At 44.6% G+C, this 21,055-nt stretch overlaps 1 protein-coding gene across 7 annotated transcripts in view; it reads right to left on the reverse strand.

Moving 5' to 3' along the window:
• Window positions 1-21,055, reverse strand: part of LOC110538551 (RNA binding protein fox-1 homolog 3) — a 412,667-nt gene that overhangs the window by 9,977 nt on the left and 381,635 nt on the right. For 6 of the 7 annotated variants that reach the window (XM_036938644.1, XM_036938639.1, XM_036938638.1 and 3 more), the window contains 5 exons: window positions 18,239-18,371; window positions 16,996-17,035; window positions 11,600-11,658; window positions 9,532-9,610; window positions 5,946-7,167 (listed from right to left, as the gene is read on the reverse strand). In XM_036938644.1, coding sequence (XP_036794539.1) covers window positions 7,123-7,167; window positions 9,532-9,610; window positions 11,600-11,658; window positions 16,996-17,035; window positions 18,239-18,371 — 356 coding nt within the window. In that variant the 3' untranslated portion in view covers window positions 5,946-7,122. Of the gene's footprint in view, window positions 1-5,945; window positions 7,168-9,531; window positions 9,611-11,599; window positions 11,659-16,995; window positions 17,036-18,238; window positions 18,372-21,055 lie in introns of those variants that run through there. The other variant, XM_036938643.1, reaches the window with a different exon arrangement.

A 21,055-nucleotide genomic window follows, 5' to 3' on the forward strand; every position in this document is an offset into this window, starting at 1 on the left:
ATACTGGTATATAAAAGCCCCCATGGTAGGACCCTAAATACTGGTATATAAAAGCCCCCATGGTAGGACCCTAAATACTGGTATATAAAAGCCCCCATGGTAGGACCCTAAATACTGGTATATAAAAGCCCCCATGGTAGGACCCTAAATACTGGTATATAAAAGCCCCCATGGTAGGACCCTAAATACTGGTATATAAAAGCCCCCATGGTAGGACCCTAAATACTGGTATATAAAAGCCCCCATGGTGGGACCCTAAATACTGGTATATAAAAGCCCCCATGGTAGGACCCTAAATACTGGTATATAAAAGCCCCCGTGGTGGGACCCTAAATACTGGTATATAAAAGCCCCCATGGTAGGACCCTAAATACTGGTATATAAAAGCCCCCATGGTGGGACCCTAAATACTGGTATATAAAAGCCCCCATGGTAGGACCCTAAATACTGGTATATAAAAGCCCCCATGGTAGGACCCTAAATACTGGTATATAAAAGCCCCCATGGTGGGACCCTAAATACTGGTATATAAAAGCCCCCATGGTAGGACCCTAAATACTGGTATATAAAAGCCCCCATGGTGGGCCCCTAAATACTGGTATATAAAAGCCCCCATGGTAGGACCCTAAATACTGGTATATAAAAGCCCCCATGGTGGGACCCTAAATACTGGTATATAAAAGCCCCCATGGTAGGACCCTAAATACTGGTATATAAAAGCCCCCATGGTAGGACCCTAAATACTGGTATATAAAAGCCCCCATGGTAGGACCCTAAATACTGGTATATAAAAGCCCCCATGGTAGGACCCTAAATACTGGTATATAAAAGCCCCCATGGTAGGACCCTAAATACTGGTATATAAAAGCCCCCATGGTGGGACCCTAAATACTGGTATATAAAAGCCCCCATGGTAGGACCCTAAATACTGGTATATAAAAGCCTCCATGGTAGGACCCTAAATACTGGTATATAAAAGCCCCCATGGTAGGACCCTAAATACTGGTATATAAAAGCCTCCATGGTAGGACCCTAAATACTGGTATATAAAAGCCCCCATGGTAGGACCCTAAATACTGGTATATAAAAGCCCCCATGGTAGGACCCTAAATACTGGTATATAAAAGTCCCCATGGTAGGACCCTAAATACTGGTATATAAAAGCCCCCATGGTAGGACCCTAAATACTGGTATATAAAAGTCCCCATGGTAGGACCCTAAATACTGGTATATAAAAGCCCCCATGGTAGGACCCTAAATACTGGTATATAAAAGTCCCCATGGTAGGACCCTAAATACTGGTATATAAAAGCCCCCATGGTAGGACCCTAAATACTGGTATATAAAAGCCCCCATGGCGGGACCCTAAATACTGGTATATAAAAGCCCCCATGGTGGGACCCTAAATACTGGTATATAAAAGCCCCCATGGTAGGACCCTAAATACTGGTATATAAAAGCCCCCATGGTAGGACCCTAAATACTGGTATATAAAAGCCCCCATGGTAGGCCCTAAATACTGGTATATAAAAGCCCCCATGGTAGGACCCTAAATACTGGTATATAAAAGCCTCCATGGTAGGACCCTAAATACTGGTATATAAAAGCCCCCATGGTGGGACCCTAAATACTGGTATATAAAAGCCCCCATGGTGGGACCCTAAATACTGGTATATAAAAGCCCCCATGGTAGGACCCTAAATACTGGTATATAAAAGCCTCCATGGTAGGACCCTAAATACTGGTATATAAAAGCCCCCATGGTAGGACCCTAAATACTGGTATATAAAAGCCCCCATGGTAGGACCCTAAATACTGGTATATAAAAGCCCCCATGGTGGGACCCTAAATACTGGTATATAAAAGCCCCCATGGTAGGACCCTAAATACTGGTATATAAAAGCCCCCATGGTAGGACCCTAAATACTGGTATATAAAAGCCCCCATGGTAGGACCCTAAATACTGGTATATAAAAGCCCCCATGGTAGGACCCTAAATACTGGTATATAAAAGCCCCCATGGTGGGACCCTAAATACTGGTATATAAAAGCCCCCATGGTAGGACCCTAAATACTGGTATATAAAAGCCCCCATGGTGGGACCCTAAATACTGGTATATAAAAGCCCCCATGGTAGGACCCTAAATACTGGTATATAAAAGCCCCCATGGTAGGACCCTAAATACTGGTATATAAAAGCCCCCATGGTGGGACCCTAAATACTGGTATATAAAAGCCTCCATGGTAGGACCCTAAATACTGGTATATAAAAGCCCCCATGGTAGGACCCTAAATACTGGTATATAAAAGGAAGAACAATGTTTTAGACTTTTCTTCGATCAAGTGAAGATATATTATTTTGGTATACAACATGAATCTATATCATGTTCAACATGTTGACTAAACATAACTGCTCGTATATGATGTCTTTGTAAACATGTCACATCTTCTAACAAACAGATAACACTTGAGAGGATACATACGTAAATGATATCATTATACGAATAGTTGAGTAATTATAGATTTCCATACTTGTATTCGGATCTATATATCATGTTTCTTGGCTTGATCTACTTACAAAATAGTTTCTTTGAAATGTTCCCATTTTCTCAAGAGTTCATATGGGGTAACTACTGAGTTGAAGACGTGTACTCGAGTACATTAACATGGTATGACAACACGCAGGTGTTATAATACATAAATGGAAGGAGTTTGGAACCACCGAGACTCTTCCTAGAGCTGTATGGAACAAGGTATTTTCTCCTGAAAGTGGAATATGATACAATCATGTTCACAGTCCATTTCTCTCCTCATAATGGAAAGTCTATAATCCCTCACTGTACCTGCTCTAGTAATTCAGCTCTTCCAGAGAGATTTAGGCAAAATAAACCAATAAGGCAATGCTCTGTCATTGTAAAGTGGGGGAACCCACTGGTAGTGTTTGGTGGGTATGCTTGACTTATGCTAGTCATTTTGGGTGCTGGTATTGTTTTATTTAGGTGCAGGAGCTCAAGCAGTAGAAAATCTGAGGTGTCAGTGCTCAGCTCTGGTAAGCTCCTGCCCAAGTCAAGCACTGATTATGTCAAGAAAATCTTCAATAAACAGACAAGCATTCTACTGATACAATTAGTTGTCAGATCAAATCACTTGTAGTGGTTTATCCTGAGGTACAGAATGTTTTGTGCAATACTGAAAAGTGAATAGTTATCAGGAATTGCACTACAGTACTTCATAGATGAGTCGACAGCGTAGCCTACTAAAAATAATGATTACCCACCTCTAAACGTCACATACAGTGGGGAGAACAAGTATTTGATACACTGACGATTTTGCAGGTTTTCCTACTTACAAAGCATGTAGAGGTCTGTAATTTTTATCATAGGTACACTTCAAATGTGAGAGACTGAATCTAAAACAAAAATCCAGAAAATCACATTGTATGATTTTTAAGTAAGTAATTAGCATTTTATTGCATGACATAAGTATTTGATCACCTACCAACCAGTAGGAATTCTGGCTCTCACAGACCTGTTAGTTTTTCTTTAAGAAGCCCTCCTGTTCTCCACTCATTACCTGTATTAACAGCACCTGTTTGAACTCGTTACCTGTATAAAAGACACCTGTCCACATACTCAATCAAACAGACTCCAACCGCTCCACAGTGGCCAAGACCAGAGAGCTGTGTAAGGACATCAGGGATAAAATTGTAGACCTGCACAAGGCTGGGATGGGCTACAGGACAATAGGAAAGCAGCTTGGTGAGAAGGCAACTGTTGGCGCAATTATTAGAAAATGGAAGAATTTCAAGATGACGGTCAATCACCCTCGGTCTGGGGCTCCATGCAAGATCTCACCTCGTGGGGCATCAATGATCATGAGGAAGGTGAGGGATCAGCCCAGAACTACACGGCATGACCTGGTCAATGACCTGAAGAGAGCTGGGACCACAGTCTCAAAGAAAACCATTAGTAACACACTACGCCGTCATGGATTAAAATCCTGCAGCGCACAAAGGTCCCCCTGCTCAAGCCAGCGCATGTCCAGGCCAGTCTGAAGTTTGCCAATGACCATCTGGATGATCCAGAGGAGGAATGGGAGAAGGTCATGTGGTCTGATGAGACAAAAATATAGCTTTTTGGTCTAAACTCCACTCGCCGTGTTTGGAGGAAGAAGAAAGATGAGTACAACCCCAAGAACACCATCCCAACCGTGAAGCATGGAGGTGGAACATTTGGGGATGCTTTTCTGCAAAGGGGATTGGACGACTGCACCGTATTGAGGGGAAGCTGGATGGGGCCATGTATCGCGAGCTCTTGGCAAACAACCTCCTTCCCTCAGTAAGATCATTGAAGATGGGTCGTGGCTGGGTCTTCCAGCATGACAATGACCTGAAACACACAGCCAGGGCAACTAAGGAGTGGCTCCATAAGAAGCATCTCAAGGTCCTGGAGTGGCCTAGCCAGTCTTCAGACCTGAACCCAATAGAAAATCTTTGGAGGGAGCTGAAAGTCCGTATTGCCCAGCGACAGCCCCGAAATCTGAAGGATCTGGAGAAGGTCTGTATGGAGGAGTGGGCCAAAATCCCTGCTGCAGTGTGTGCAAACCTGGTCAAGAACTACAGGAAACGTATGATCTCTGTAATTGCAAACAAAGGTTTCTGTACCAAATATTAAGTTCTGCTTTTCTGATGTATCAAATCCTTATGTCATGCAATAAAATGCAAATTAATTACTTAAAAATCATACAATGTGATTTTCTGGATTTTTGTTTTAGATTCCGTCTCTCAAAGTTGAAGTCTACATGCTTTGTAAGTAGGAAAACCTGAAAAATCGTCAGTGTATCAAATACTTGTTCTCCCCACTGTATAGTGCCTTCGGGAAGCATTCAGACAACTTGACTTTTTGCAAATTTTGTTATGTTACAGCTTTATTCTAAAAATTATTCAATTACATTTTTTATTCAGCAATCTACACACAATACCCCATAATGACATAGTAAAAATAGGTTTTTAGAAAGGTTTGCAAATGTATTCAAAATAAAAAACAGAAATAGCTTATTTACAAGTATTCAGACCCTTTGCTATGAGACTCGAAATTGAGCTCAGGTGCATCCTGTTTCCATTGAACATCCTTGAGATGTTTCTACAACTTGATTGGAGTCCACATGTGGTAAATTCAATTAATTGGACATGATTTGGAAAGCCATACACCTGTCTGTACAAGGTCCCACAGCATGTCAGAGCAAACACCAAGCCATGAGGTCGAAAGAATTGTCTGTAGAGCCAGGATTGTGTCGAGGCACAGATCTGGAGAAGGGTACCAAAACATTTCTGAAGCATTGAAGGTCCCCAAGAACACAGTGGTCTCCACCATTCTTAAATGAAAGACGTTTGGAACCACCAAGACTCTTCCTAGATCTGGCCGCCCGGCCAAAATGAGCAATCGGGGGAGAAGGGCCTTTGTCAGGAAGGTGACCAAGAACCCGATGGTCACTCTGACAGAGCTCTAGAGTTCCTCTGTGGAGATGGGAGAATCTCCCAGAACGACAACCATCTCTGCAGCACTCCCCCAATCAGGCCTTTATGGTAGTGACCAGACGGAAGCCACTCCTCAGTAAAAGGCACATGACAGTCCGCTTGGAGTTTGCCAAAAGGCACCTGAAGACTCTCAGATCTTGAGAAACAAGATTCTCTGGTCTGATGAAATCAAGATTGAACTTTTTGGCCTGAATGCCAAGCGTCACATCTGGAGGAAACCTGCATCAGGCTGTGGGGATGTTTTTCAGCGACAGGGACTGGGAGACTTGTCAGGATTGAGGCAAATATGAACGGAGCAAAGTAAAGAGAGCGGCCAGAGACCGGACTTGAACCCGATCGAACATCTCTGGAGAGATCTGAAAATAGCTGAGCAGCAACGCTCCACATCTAACCTGACAGAGCTTGAGAGGATATGCAGAGAGGAATGGGAGAAACTCCCCAAATACAGGTGTGCCAAGCTTGCAGCGTCATAACCAAGAAGACTCGAGGCTGTAATTGCTACCAACGGTGCTTCAACAAAGCACTTTGTAAAGCGTCTGAATGCTGAATGCTGAATACTAAATCTGATATTTCTGTTTATTTTACATAGATTTTCAAGAAAATAAAAAATACATGTTTTTGCTTTGTCATTCTGGGGTACTGTGTGTTGACTGATGAGGTGGGGAAACAATTGAATACATTTTGTAATAAGGCTGTAACGTAACAAAATGTAGAAAAAGTCAAGGGGTCTAAATATTTTCTGAATGCACTGTACACTTCAGTTAATTATACGTGAACATGCAAATCAGTGTGGAAAAAATGTGCCTGAAATAAACAAAGACATTGAATCCTTCACAATCCTAAGTCCTTTAGCCTAGAGTGCCATCACGTTAGCGAGAGCTAGCCCAGTCTCAACCCCAGGTGAACTCTGACCCCTCACTGTGGTGCAATGGCGCTCACTCTGCATGCTGTCACACCACATCACTGTTAGGACTCCAATTCAAGTGCATTAGGACACTCCAACATTACAGAGCAATCATACAGTTGGCAGTGGCGTCTTGTGAAATAAGAATTAGCAGGGCATGTGCATCGTCTTTGTTATTATTATAATTATGTATTTCTAATGCTAATTGGAATACAATATTTTGTTTCCTGCTTGAATTTCATTGAATTCCAATTCAAGAATAGGCTAAATAACAGTGTATCTAATGCCCCACTAGATTGTCATCCATCTGACGGTCACTGCAGAAACACACCCCTCTGATCATGCATCATGCGTACTACAGTAGGCTCACATTGGTTATGGTGACACAGCACCCATCTACAGCAGTCACATGTGCAGAACATAACTTCTCCGAAATCAATCCAAAGCACAAAATGAATACAAAACAAATCATAGGAGCAGACCAATGATGACATCAACAAGGTTGTAGAAATCGTCTGTAGCGGGAGGGCGGGTGTCAGGGGGAGGGGTCAGCATTGGTAACCTGGAAGCTTTTAGTTTGATTTCGCGCTCCACGAAGGATGAGGTGTTTGCTTGTTTGTTAATTGGTTTGATTTTTGTTTGTTGGGGGGTAATGTCTCTGTCTTTCTCTCTTTTCTTTCTGTTAGTAGGGAGTGAAGCGACTGTACCCTCCTCTGTATAGGCTAGCCTGCAACATCAAAGATGAAAAAGGACCAATCAGTATTAAGGTGGTGACAGCTTGGTTGTTGAGTTCTGTTTTTTCCACAAATTTCCTTCCTTTATTGGTTTTGTTAAAACGTCTGTCTGAAGGACATCGGATTAAATAACATTTAATTGAGCTGGTTTAATCAAAGTAATAATAGTTCTTGTTCATTAGAGTATGCAGAAGTTGGGTATGTGTGTGTTCTGAGGACGGGCGGTCCAGGTGTTGGAGCTGGAGGATAAAGAACCTGGTAGTGATAAAGTATGAACTTAGTCTGAAATCATTTTGATATTTGTACCAGAGAGAAAAACCCTTTCCTAGAAATTAATATTCTTCTTTTGGCTTGCCACATGGAGAAGTGGGCCCCGCCCTCAAATGCAGTTTCCATGCATTAATTACATTAAGCAACAAATTGGAAAATACTGTGTTTGTTTCATGCTTTTGACTGTAGGAAAACATTCCTCACGGAATGGCTTTCCAGGCTACAACAATGTCATAGATCCAACCAAAGCGAATTAAGTTCAAAGGAGTTTAATCATAATTCTCTTTCAAGTCCAACCATGGTGCCCACACCTTTATGGATGTGTATTTCACCAGAGGATATTGCTCCCTAGGTCTACTGCCATGCTCTGGGTAACCAGGGCAAACACACACACACACACACACACACACACACACACACACACACACACACACACACACACACTCACACACACACACACACACACACACACACACACTCACACACACACACACACACACACACACACACACACACACACACACACACACACACACACACACACACACACACACACACACACACACACACACACACACACAAACCTTCAAAGGCTAATAACCCTTAATTTAAAGGAACCCTCTTGCTTGTATAAAATTTTCATCAGTATAAAAAAGCATTTGCAATTTTTTTGCACACTGGAAATCAGCAAAGAGAATTTTCAGCAACCTCAGAGGAACTAATTATTGAAAGGTTTCTAAATGCAAAAATCGCTGCTCTCTCCTTTGGAACCATTAATCAAAGAGGACTAAAGAATTAATAACCAAACCAATTTTTTCCTGAATATATTTCATGGTGTGTCTCTTCACTGTAAGATCTGAACTCCTATTGTGTCAAGATGGTTTATTCACTACCAGGGTCTCGCACCTCACCAGCTTCCACCCCACCACAGTGATCCCCTCAACTTGCCCCACACACACAACCCAAGCTCAGACATGAAGGGCCAAATTCAGCCTGGCTAAGAAAGGGTGACTAAGAGTGGCAGAGAAGGGAAGGAAATTTGGAGGAAAAGAAGCACAGTTTTTAATTAAGTAAATGAAGAGGAAAAAAATAAATGTCTTAATTAATGAAAGCTTTTAGCTAGCAGCTGCACCGGGGAACTGTACGCTGTTTTTTATGTTGTTGAAAAATCGCATGCATGCCGGAATGGTACATTTAAGCCATTTGTCTGGCAGAGAGCGCTCGTCCCATCAACCTTGTGGACTGGAGGGGTGAGTGAGAGAACTCCCTCCCCCCATCCCTCTCTTTCTCTTCCATGTCCCACGGCACACTGCTGCATGCGTTTGATGGTCGTTAATCTTTCAAATTAGTCTATGAGCCCAGTGCCATGCCCTCATTGTAAAATAAAACATTGAGAAACTCCCCATTATAGGACGGTCTTTTACTGATATTATTTTCATCTTTGATGTTAGCTGCAAAAGCTAGCTAAAAACAGACATTAACCATTCAACTTCACCCCTTTAAGTTTAGAGTTTGGCTGAAAGGAAGAATGGAACAACTCATTTGTAGTTGAATAGTGGCAGGAATATAATGATTATACTAGTGTTGAAGATGCACATGTGTTTGGATTGAATTAGTTGTAGTGACCATTCCCATTTTAGCAGTAAAAAGCCTGAATCAAATTAATATTGTATGTATGAGGTGAGCTTGTGTGACATAACATGAAACAAATCCATTTCACTGAATTCACAATGACCACATGCTAGGGAATTCTGCTGCACTCCACTAGGTTGTGCCAAACAGCATGACAAGAGGAAATAAAGCCCACTGACTTGGCTTAGTTCAATGGTCTTTATCTCCGAGTGCTCCTGGAGTGAGAGAGTACTGCGGCTGGCGGCCTCTGCTCTGTGTTAGTGTGGCTAGCCAACAACAGGGCGCAGAGGAAAGCGAGAGAGGACTGCAGCTGGCGGCCTCTGCTCTGTGTTAGTGTGGCTAGCCAACAACAGGGTGCAGAGGAAAGCGAGAGAGGACTGCAGCTGGCGGCCTCTGCTCTGTGTTAGTGTGGCTAGCCAACAACAGGGTGCAGAGGAAAGCGAGAGCGTACTTACCATGGTCCCCACACTGTATGTAGCGGCAGGGCCGATTGTGTGGTGGTAGGGGTCTGCTGTTGCATAGACTCTGCCATAGCTGCAATGGAAAAGGCCAGGAGATTAGGGTCATTGACGTAGAGTATATTTTCAATGCTTGTTGGATACTTGGCCCTAAAGTCAACACTTTCAAGTCTCTAAAACAATTATTTCCCTCTCTCTACCCCCTGGTTTAGAAAATGATACAAGGCTGAGTAGAAAAGGAGTTCAAAGGTGGTTGGATCATTCTCTGTGAATACACATTGTCCTTTTCACTGTCACCTCGATTAGTTGGCAGTGATGGGTACTGAGGGGTGAGAGAAAGAGAGACAGAGAGAGAGAGAGAAAGAAAGAGAAAACAGAGAAAGATAGAGGTGCTGGAGGGCTTGGGCCCAGTCTGTGTACGCTCTCTCACCCTGCTGTTGTTTACCCAAGCTGAACAGTGGGCTCACACCACTGTCTTTTCATTGTTGCTGGTTTGGAACTAATCCTTCCAATTTCCTTCTGCGACAGGACAAGATGTGTGCCTTATTTATTTATTTACTCGACTTCACATATTCCTTTATTTACTTTTTTTCTTCAATGCTCGCTTGCAAATGAGGGTCTGTACGGAGCAGATAAGGCACTCCCAGCCAAGCACTGAGGGCACCAAATCAACCAGGAATAAAAACCAAGAGGAGAGAGGGAGAAATGTCATTTTCCTTAAGGAGACAAGACATCCAGCCTACAAGGCTGGAGCGGGGCGAGGAGGACATTGAGTTATATAAGATCTAAATATGGTGTGTCCCATTGGAGTCCAACACCCAAGGTCAGTGAGCAGGACGTGGAGGGGGAAGGAGCTGGATGAGAAGGCTCCAGGGAAGAGGATGGGCTGTACCACGACATGGTCAGGGGTGGTCTCTGTGATACTCTTATCTACTGTGAGCACCAAACCCCAGAGTCCCACTAAGGCTAATCTATCTACAAAATGGGCTCTCACCAGAGTGGCATTGCTAACTACCTCGAGGTCAAACGGCCCCTCAGAACGTACGTCACGCGGCTTCACTACGCTGATTGGCCCCTGGCAGGGCTTCGGTAATACAAAGCAGGCCTGTGGGCACAAGCATTTTGAAAAATGAATGTTTCATATTTTATGGGGATTTTACAAGCCTCTTATGATCCCTGTGACCTCCTTTCATGATTGGCTGATTGCTCCGCTGGTAAGTCTGATAAGGTATTGCTGAGACAAACCCCTATTGATCCAATGGGCATGACCGCTTATTCAAAAAGAAACAAACAGACAAGGGAAGCAAAACAAAGCAAAACAAACAACTCGGGCGAATTACATTAAATCTCAGGAGGAAAATATAGGCAAGAGAAACAGGAATTAAATCCCTCCCAGAGGAAAAAGCCGCTGTCCAATTTCTGCTCCCTCCGAGCACGGCTGCTCATAATTCACAGTGCGGTGAGGTCAGATAAATCTCACATTATCGATATGATCTTCAGGTTCTCAGGCAGGGTGTACGTTATCACAAGTGACATGCTCAATCCCTCCCAGATTAGATTCCCAAACCAGCCCACATCCAGCCTGACAGCGGCTTTGAAGGCCCGAATGAATCAGCCACGCCTCCTCAAACGGAGCACACCTGAACCCGAATGACATCAGTCAGAAGTGATAGAGTCCCTGCCCATCCATCCATCCCTCTCTCCCTTCCTCCCGCAGACCGCAGGCCATTCATAAATACAGTTGATATGCCCTCTCGCCCGTCAAAGGCAGAGAGGCATGGGATAGATCATCATGTCGAACAAGGTTACTTTTTTGTGTGCTTTAGCCTGAGGCCATTGTGGATCTCCTAATGGACAGTTCAATCTGAGGGAGGGTCACAACTCCAGAGCGAGTTTATCTTCACCCTTCTATGTGGGAGATACTTTGGAGTGTGGGGGGAAGGTTGAAGTCACTTGTCAGACCTTGTCACAACTTCTAATTGAATCCATCACAATTACAATGGTCTTTCATTTGTTCAAGTAATATTATGTGCTTTATGTTATGCAGCAGGTGGAATGTACTCACCTGTCACTGTAGGCAGCAGCGGTGGTGGGCTGGGCGTATCGGTACGCAGCGTAGCCCCCCTGTTGGAAACTCAGACAGTTACACAACCACCCACAACAGCATGTGTATTACCATATTCTCAAACAAATAATACAAGCACTTACTAAAACTAAAACATTGGGTTTGAAACATTGTCCATTGTTGGGAACATTTCAAAACTGCATATTCTATTCATTTTTCAAGTATGCATATGAAACCCTTCAAAACGTCTAATTTCTTTAAATGGAAGAGTTGAACACTGAGGCACGGCAAGGTGCAAGACGCCCAGAACACAGCCAGAGGGAGCTGTTTAATATCTGGTAGCTGAGGCAGCGGAGAATGAGTGATCCCTTGTGAGACTGGGGAGGAGAGCCATGTGTTCCCTCTGTAGGTGCACAACATGGTCCACATGAGAAAGAACAGAACGGTGGTGTGTTAACGCTCCCCAAATTCATCCCTCATTCAGAATGGCGAAGCAGCAACGGCCTGCTGCATTATTGAAGAGACCCCCTTTTCTTTACACGTACTGTGTTGCACAGGAGCAAACCAAGACGTCCAGAGCCTTCAGAAACTATTCACACCCTTTGACCTTTTCCACATGCTGATGTGTTACAGCCTGAATTTAAAATGGATTCAATTGAGATGTTGTGTCACTGGCCTACACACAATACCCCATGATGTCAAAGTGGAAGTTAGAAATGTTTACAATTTAATAAAAAATCAAAGGCTGAAATGCCTTGAGTCAATAAGAATTCAACCCCTTTGTTATGGCAAGCCTAAATAAGTTTGTTATGACAAGCCTAAATAAGTTTGTTATGACTAGCCTAAATAAGTTTGTTATGGCAAGCCTAAAAGTTTGTTATGGCAAGCCTAAATAAGTTTGTTATGGCAAGCCTAAATAAGTTTGTTATGGCAAGCCTAAATAAGTTTGTTATGGCAAGCCTAAATACGTTTGTTATGGCAAGCCTAAATAAGTTTGTTATGGCAAGCCTAAATAAGTTCAGGAGTAAAAGTGTTTTCCAATGCCTTGCAAAGAAGGGCACATATTGGTAGATTGGTAAACATATAAAAGCAGGCATTGAATAACCCTTTGAGCATGGTGAAGTTAATAATTACACTATGGATGGTGTATCAACACACCCAGTCACTACAAAGATACAGGCGTCCTTCAGAACTCAGTTACCGGAGAGGAAGGTAGCCTCTCAGGGATTTCACCACGATGCCAACAGTTTTGAGTTTATTGGCTATGACAGGAGAAAACTGTGGATGGATGGATCAACAACATTGTAGTTAATCCATAATACTAACCTAATTGACAGAGTGAAAAGAAGGAAACCTGTACAGAATAAAAATATTCCAAAACATGTATCCTGTTTGCAATAAGGCATTAAAGTAAAAAAATGTTAAAGTAAAGAAATTAACTTTATATCCTGAATTCAAACCGTTAAGTTTTGGGCAAATCTAATACAACACATCACTGAGTACCTCTCCTCATATTTTCAAGCATGGTGGTGGCTGCATCATGTTATGGGCATGCTTGTTTTTAAGATAAAAATAAATAGAATTGAGCAAAGCACAGACAAAATTCGCGAGGAAAACCTGGTTCAGTCTGCTTTCCAACAGACACTGGCAGACAAATTCACTTTTCAGCAGGACAATAACCTAAAAGTTGCTTACCAAGATGACATTGAATATTCCTGAGTGGCCCAGATACAGTTTTGACTTAAATCAGCTTGAAAATCTATGGCAAGACTTGAAAATGTCTGTCTATCAATGGTCAACAACCAACTTGACAGATCTTGAATCATGTTGAAGTAATTATGTGCAAATATTGTACAAATATTGTACAATCCAGATGTGCAAAGCTCTTAGAGACCCAGAAAGACCAAAGGTGATTTGAACATGTGTGAATACTTATGTAAATAGATATTTCTATATTTCATTTTCAATAAATTAGCAAACATTTCTAAAAACATGTTTTCACTTTGTCATTATGGGGGGAAAAAATAGGCTGTAACACAACAAAATATGGAATAATTCAAGGGGTATGAATACTTTCTGAAGGCACTTGGGAAGTCAGGACCTGTGTATTAATTTGCCAGAGTGGGAGAAGGAATTAAAAACTTAATTGGGAAGAGCAGTCATTACTCCAACTGAAAAATGAAGCTGTTCACCTACTGTTTTTCTATTAGCACCAATGGATCATTGGCCCATCTCCATCCTATATCCTACGGTGGGTATATAGGTGGTAGTGCTGAGAGTGCTTTTTGAGGTCGGTTCGGTTTCGGTTTGATTATTAAAAAATAATCAAGTTTTCGATTACGTTTTTTTTTACATTAAATGCACTATTTATTGTGGTGTAACAAGACAATGGTGTAACAACACAGAATAAAACAATGAATAAAAGTCCCATGATGTCCCATGATGTACCACTTATTCATGTTTTATTCACAACTTTACTTTAATAATATATTTTAGTTATTGTGTAAATATTTTTGTTGTTGTTGAATTTTTCCCCCTTATCCAATTGTTAGTAGTTACTATCTTGTCTTATCGCTACAACTCTCGTACATGCTCGGGAGAGACGAAGGTCGAAAGCCATGCTTCCTCCGAAACACAACCCAACTAAGCCGCACTGCTTCTTAACACAGCGCGCATCCAACCCGGAAGCCAGCCGAGCCAGCCAGCCGCACCAATGTGTCGGAGGAAACACCATGCACCTGGCGACCTGGTTAGCGTGCACTGCACCCGGCATGCCACAGGAGTCGCTAGTGCGCGATGAGACAAGGATATTCCTACCGGCCAAATCCTCCCTAACCCGGACGACGCTAGGCCAATTGTGCGTTGCCCCACGGCTGCGACAGAGCCTGGGCGCGAACCCAGAGTCTCTGGTGGCACAGCTAGCACTGCTAGCTGTGCCACCAGTTCTATTGAGCTGCTGTCTGACAAAATCAATGTTTTAATAGTTCTTCAAAGTAAACAAGGCATACTTTTATGACTGCTGAATACCAAATGTCAACCACTTAAATCATGTATTTTCAGGTAGAGATACCTCCCGAAGCAACTCCTCTCTCTCCATCTTCTGTCTCTTCTAGTCCCTCTCAGTGCACCCACACAGACCGGACAAGTAGGTAGTTAATTACCCACGTTTTCTGCTCTAAACTATGTAGAATATTGGCCTGTTGGAAACTACAACTCCCTCCTACACCGCACAGTTCGGGCTTGATCTGATTAATCTATAGAGAAACTGCGGAAAGTGTGCATTGAGCTCACAGAAGTAAAAAGGGGAAAAAATAACCAACATTTCAGTTAATCGCTCAGCACTAATAGGAGGCTGGTAATAATACATGTTTTCTATTAGTCCAAAGGCGAGCTACACTACCGTGGAGATGGAACGTCTAAGGACTGTGGCCAGGGCTCTTTGGGGAATCAGGTCAGAGGGCAGATGGGCCAGGCGCTGTATTTGAGTCATCCTCCCTGCCCATGGAGGCAGGAAGTCATGGCTAAGGCCAGGCATAGGAGTTCCTGTGGGATGGCCATGCCCTGGGACAGTGCTTCTGATTACAGCAACAAAACCCAACAACACACAGCCACAATAAATCACTTGCACACATGTCAAATCCTGCCCACAACAGTGCAACACACTTGTTATTGTGTCTCGCCCCAGTGTGTGTGCACGTCACGTGTGTGTATGAATATGAATACATCCATTCCTAATATTTCTCTTTTATTTATTTCTATTTCACCTTTATTTAACCAGGTAGGCTAGTTGAGAACAAGTTCTCATTTACAATTGCGACCTGGCCAAGATAAAGCAAAGCAGTTTGACACATACAACAACACAGAGTTACACATGGAGTAAAACAAACATACAGTCAATAATATTGTAGAAAAATAAGTCTACATACAATGTGAGCAGATAAGGGAGATAAAGGCAAAAAAAAGGCCACGGTGGCGAAGTAAATACGAAGTAAGTATATATTCCCTGTGAAGCAGGGTCTCATGTTGTGGTATCATCCTGGATGATCTTTTTAATGGCAAGTGCTTCAGGACTGTTGAAATGAATGGAATTTGACTAGGCCATGACAGTGACAGACATGGCTACTGTCTTCTGAATGATAGTGGAGGACAGAGAGGCTTGTGGGACTTGCTGTTGTTGTCACAGGAGACCTCTGGGCGCACTCCGGCAGTCTGAAGCCGTTCAGTGTCCGTGCAGTGGCCACTGCCAAAACTAATGGCAGTAGAGCACAGGGGGAAAGGCTGACGGCTTGAGCGATGGGGCGAGATACCCTAGGACTGGTCAGAGGGCACTGAGACCCAGGGCTTAGCTGGAGGTGAGGAGAGGAGGGAGGGAGGGAGGCCAAATGCCCAGGGCCGACAGGACCGCATTAAGCCACTTTTCCTCTACACTGTTCCCTCCGCTGGTGTCGCTAACAGCCACTCACAAACAGTGCTACGACATGGGGCTTTGTTTGAGCCATATATCATTGTGGAGTCCAGCACCTTTGTTCCCAGACACCGGCCCTTTGCTCTTATGCAGACAGGGTTAAAGTAAGAGGCAATCAGTAGCACTGTTGTCTGCGCCTGCTGTCATTTCCCTATTGCAGAGGACAGAGAGGAAGAAAAAAACCGACAGATTCAAACGGCAAATAACATCCCCCCCAAACGCTTGGACTGCTGTCAAACTGGGGCAGTCTGGTAATTTCAGCATTATCTCCACAGCGTCCCGCGTTTCTCTGTGAAGGGCAGCGTGCACTGGGGCCGGCCTGACGCTGTGTGTGCTGTGGAACAGACCCAGAGGGAAGCTTAATCCCTTAATCTTCCTCCGCTCCTCTTATCTCTCACACCGTGATGGCTTGGAGGCACACAGGCCCACTAAGGCCCCACACAGGCCCACTAAGGTCACACACAGGCCCACTAAGGCCCCATGCTGTCCCACTAAGGCTCCACGCAGGTTCCCTGGGCCAGACAGAGAGAGAGGGTTGTCCCCACCCTGACACACACACACACATACACAGGTACAGGTACAGGTACAGGGACAGATAAAGGGCGGAAACAAGCCACCTCCAAAAGCCATTTTAAGGGGAGAGAAGATCGACTTGACACGGGACACTGAGCTAGGATCTGTCTGTTTGCCAAAGTCTGACATCATAGGAGAGAGAGGGAGAGGAGGGAGGTGCTGAGGGGGTTTTAAATTTTGTTGTCGGGTTTCTTGGCACGGCAGAGAGATGCCTAATCGACGCGGGCTTGGCAGAGAGGCAGGGGGAACGCTGGGGGCTGCAGAGATGGTGTTTTAGTCTCCAGGGCTGGCTGCTTTTGTCTGCTTTACTTCTGTTTCATCTGAGCACGCAGAGAGAGAAAGAGACAACGGTACTTACATAGATTTCTGCTCCGTAGAAGCCATCCTGGTACACCACTCTGTGAAATGAGAGAGCAGTGGTGGAAAGGCCTTAGTTCACCTGGGTTCTGTGTGGTTTTATATGCAGACAGATTGGATCAGCACACTGATGTTTAGAACCTAGCCTATTTCCAATGAGAGCAAGTCAAGCAGACATCTGCATGGCGGAAAACGAGAGTGATGGAAGTGGCTCTGCACATCCACAGGGTCAGCTCTTACCGGCTGCTGCGCACCACAAATAATGAATGACATATTAAGGGGTGGAAATGCAGCCATTTACAATTCCCATGAAATGTTCTGCTCTGGTAAAAAAAAAAAAAAAGTATTTCCAGTCACTGCAGTGTTGTCAGGAGGCTACGGTGGAGGAGGAGGGGGGGGGGGGGGGGGGGTAAAGGAGGAAGAGAAATGTAAGGAGGGATGAAAAGAGGGAGCTCAGCAGGGAAGGAGCACGGTCACATGATGCTAACATAAATCCCTGGGAAGTCAGGAGAGGAGGTGGGGAGAGGAGAGGAGGTGGGGAGAGGAGGTGGGGAGAGGAGAGGAGGTGGGGAGAGGAGGTGGGGAGAATAAAGGAGAAGCAAGGAGTTAGGGACAGGAGTGGAGAGGAGAGGATGGGAACGTAGAACCCAAGAGTGGGTGGGAGGTGTAGGGGACCCAGAGTCCTAGGACCCGTCTTCATCACTGGAGCCCTCCCCTCCCCTCTCTCCTCTCTTCCCCTCTACTCATCACTCATCGCCACAGACAGGCCCTGATCTAATCACAGATAGCCAGGCAGCCAAGCTAGGCCTACGGTTAGCTGAACCTCTCCTCTCCCCTACACTCCCATTGCCACCCAGACACCCAGGCAGGCAGACAGCCAGGCAGGCAGTGTGCAGATATAAGAGAGGAGTGTGAGGCTGAATGCTTCACATCAACCAGGAGATCATCACGGTCCAGTGAGACCTGCCCAGTAACATGCTATCTCTGCTTTCTATAGCTCCCTATGGCTTTGATATTCATCCTTTGGAACACACATCATACATGTACACACACACACACACACACACGCACACACACACACACACACACAGACAGACAGACAGACAGATAGACATACACATGCTGCACTCATGCACACAAATGAAATAACACAATTGTTTGCAAATGCAGCAACCAAACATTTGAGAGTAAAACTGTTCTAATGGTTGATTGTTGACTTGTACTACAGGTCCACAGATACTCACGCTCCATAGGCTGGAATAGGTGGTGGTGGAGGTGCTGTGCGGAAGGTGTTGTACACAGCCCGCCCCCGGCCTCGCAAGTGGGCACCCCTATAGGCCACCGTAGCCCCTGTGGCCGGGTAAGGGAAACCTGTTACTGTGGAGAAACACATAGGAAGGAGGACTTTAGAGAGATAGAATGTTGGCATTACTTACCTTACTGACAGAACGAACACATTATATAAAAACATGTGGCAGTTGTTTCTCCTATGACAGAATACATTAGGGAAAGACAAGGAAACATTAGATGTAATCTTTTCTGGGTGTGCCTCATCGAGCACTCTCCCCTTCCCCAACCCACTGCTTTGTGCTGTACTCAGCAAGGATCCACATTTGCTGTACGCATCCTTCCTGACGCCGCCTGCCACCGCCTCCCTCGCCACCCAGGGCTAGCCTTGAAACACAGCCTGGTAATGGATGCAATCCCACCAGTTCCACACCGTGGCTTCCACCTGGTTGAGGCAACAGTATGCTAGCTGAGGGGGAAGGTTGTTGTAGGTAGGTAAGGGGCAGTGTTGTGTGGTGCTGTAGTCCAGACAGATACAGGCGGGAGGTGAGCTGGATGTGCAGGTCCTGGGGGAGCACGGAGCAGATCCGGCTGACCAAATCCCACACCTCATCTGTGACTCCTCCCAGCCTATCACAGCCCCACGCTTGTACTCCAGCAGCGCTTAACAGAAAATGGTGATGGGTGGGGGTGTTGGGGGAGGTGCCAGGGTCAGCAATATAAGTTCCATGGTTACAGATTAGAGGACAAGCCTCTGGGCTGGGAGATCCCCAGATCTCTCCTTAACCTTCAATCAGCCCAGTCACTGTCTGATTACAAACTGCAGCGCTGCATACAAACACATATCTCTCTCTCTCTCTCTCTCTCTCTCTATTAACCTGGTCCTGCGTTAAAGGCTCCTCCTGCTCTCACCCTAGTCTCCCCCTCTCCTCCTCCTCTCCATCACAACACTGCTACCCCATCACGTCTATTATTCTTCATCCTCCTCATCTCCCCTGGACTGATTCATTCATTACCGTGACATGTTTTGGGTGAATTCATCACAGGCCTCCAGTCTGCAGTGAGTCTGCAGTGAGGCGGGGGTTTAAATGTGTAGGAAAAGGAGGAGGGTGGGGGGTATATAGGGAGGAGCAGGAGATCAGACATACAACACATTCATAACACACAGTGGAATCACACCTAGTGCAATGCAGTTATATGATACCTCGTTTAGAAGCACTCCTATGCACTGGTATAGAATTTCGCCTGGAGGACAATGACCATTACGGCTGGCTGTATGTAGTGTAATGTAGTGTTAACTCTGCAGGTGGATGGGATTGGGAAGCTTCCTAATGAACGGTACACACCAGCAACCCTGCTGACAGGGAGACAAATTAGTGGTGCTTTTAAAAACACGAACAGCCAGGTCTAATGTCTGACGCCACTAACATCTCCCTCCATTAGGGGCTCCACACATATTCAACGCCTGCATCTCATTTGGGCGGGAAACGCCCCTATTTCCTCCCGAGCAGCCGGGGCACTTTGTTTGCTGCCGACGCAGCAGCAATAGACTGGTAAGAATCACAAGGTGGCCCTTTTGCTTTGGTGATTTATAATGCTGACCTTGACATTTAAATGAGTCTCTTTTTGGGAGTCTGACATATAGGCTCAGCAGCTAAAGGGCAAAAACAATCCTCTTTCATATTTTCAGGGGTGTTTTTTTTCTCCCTTGTACAAATCTCTAGCATTTTTGGGGCTCCAAATCTTCTATTTCCTTATTTTAGGTATGGGGGGGTGTTGTATTCAATCTGCGTGCTATGATATATGTGAATGTAAACTCATAATGAGTTGGCGATAGGCTACACTGCTTCAATAATAACCCATAAATCAAAAGCTGTTGTCACACTTTGGTAAACCCATGAAAAGCAACAACAGCTACAGCGGCGTATGGGAGCACAAACCTGGTCTAGCCACCAAAGTCAAACACCTTTCTGAGAGAGAGGATGGATGGCTGGGGGAAAACCGGAGTAATGTGCTGGAGGGCGACAGGGTCACACCGCACCTCATATGTCAAATGTGTCAAGTTGAGGGGAGCTCAATACCTTTACACAGCAAGCCAGCCAGTCGGACCTAACCTCTCCTAATCCTGCTCTGTGCAAATGATGGGGTCAAAACCAGCCTTGTAAAAAAACACCACATTTTTCACAATGTTCATCTCTTTAATGCGTCCTGCTCAAATAAATCTGTGGAATGAGCACTTAATCTAAGCACTGGGGACCCAAAATAGCTTAATCTAATCAAGCCACAGGAGCTTAATTATCCCCTCAACAATGAGAGGATCTGTCCAGATATATTAAGATGACAATTAGCCTTTCTATTCTGTCATTTACTCAGCTGGTGGCTTTCAGACTGTCCACACCAAACTTCACCTTTGGAAGTGAAAACATCAAGAGCTCTACTCATCTCCTTCTATCCCCTTAGGAATTAGTAGCAGAGAGAGCAGAAGGGTCTCTCTGACTCGTACAATGCTCATTTGAAATGGATTCCCGATTCGTGTAGGCAGGCAGAGCTGCTTGGTAGCTGTCCATGGTCCTGAAATTGACACACCATGCTATAGACTAGGAAATACACCATTGAAATACATGCAACCATCATTCATGGGTTGAGATATTACATAATATTCATATTTTCATAGTAATATACATTTCTCCCTGAAAATGTCTCTCTACGAAAATATCCCCCATACTAGACAATGCTATCTGTCTCTGCCCTAACATCCCCCCACCCCCAGTCCA

The sequence above is a fragment of the Oncorhynchus mykiss genome, chromosome 12, assembly GCF_013265735.2.
Source record: "Oncorhynchus mykiss isolate Arlee chromosome 12, USDA_OmykA_1.1, whole genome shotgun sequence".
Taxonomy (NCBI): Eukaryota; Metazoa; Chordata; class Actinopteri; order Salmoniformes; family Salmonidae; genus Oncorhynchus; species Oncorhynchus mykiss.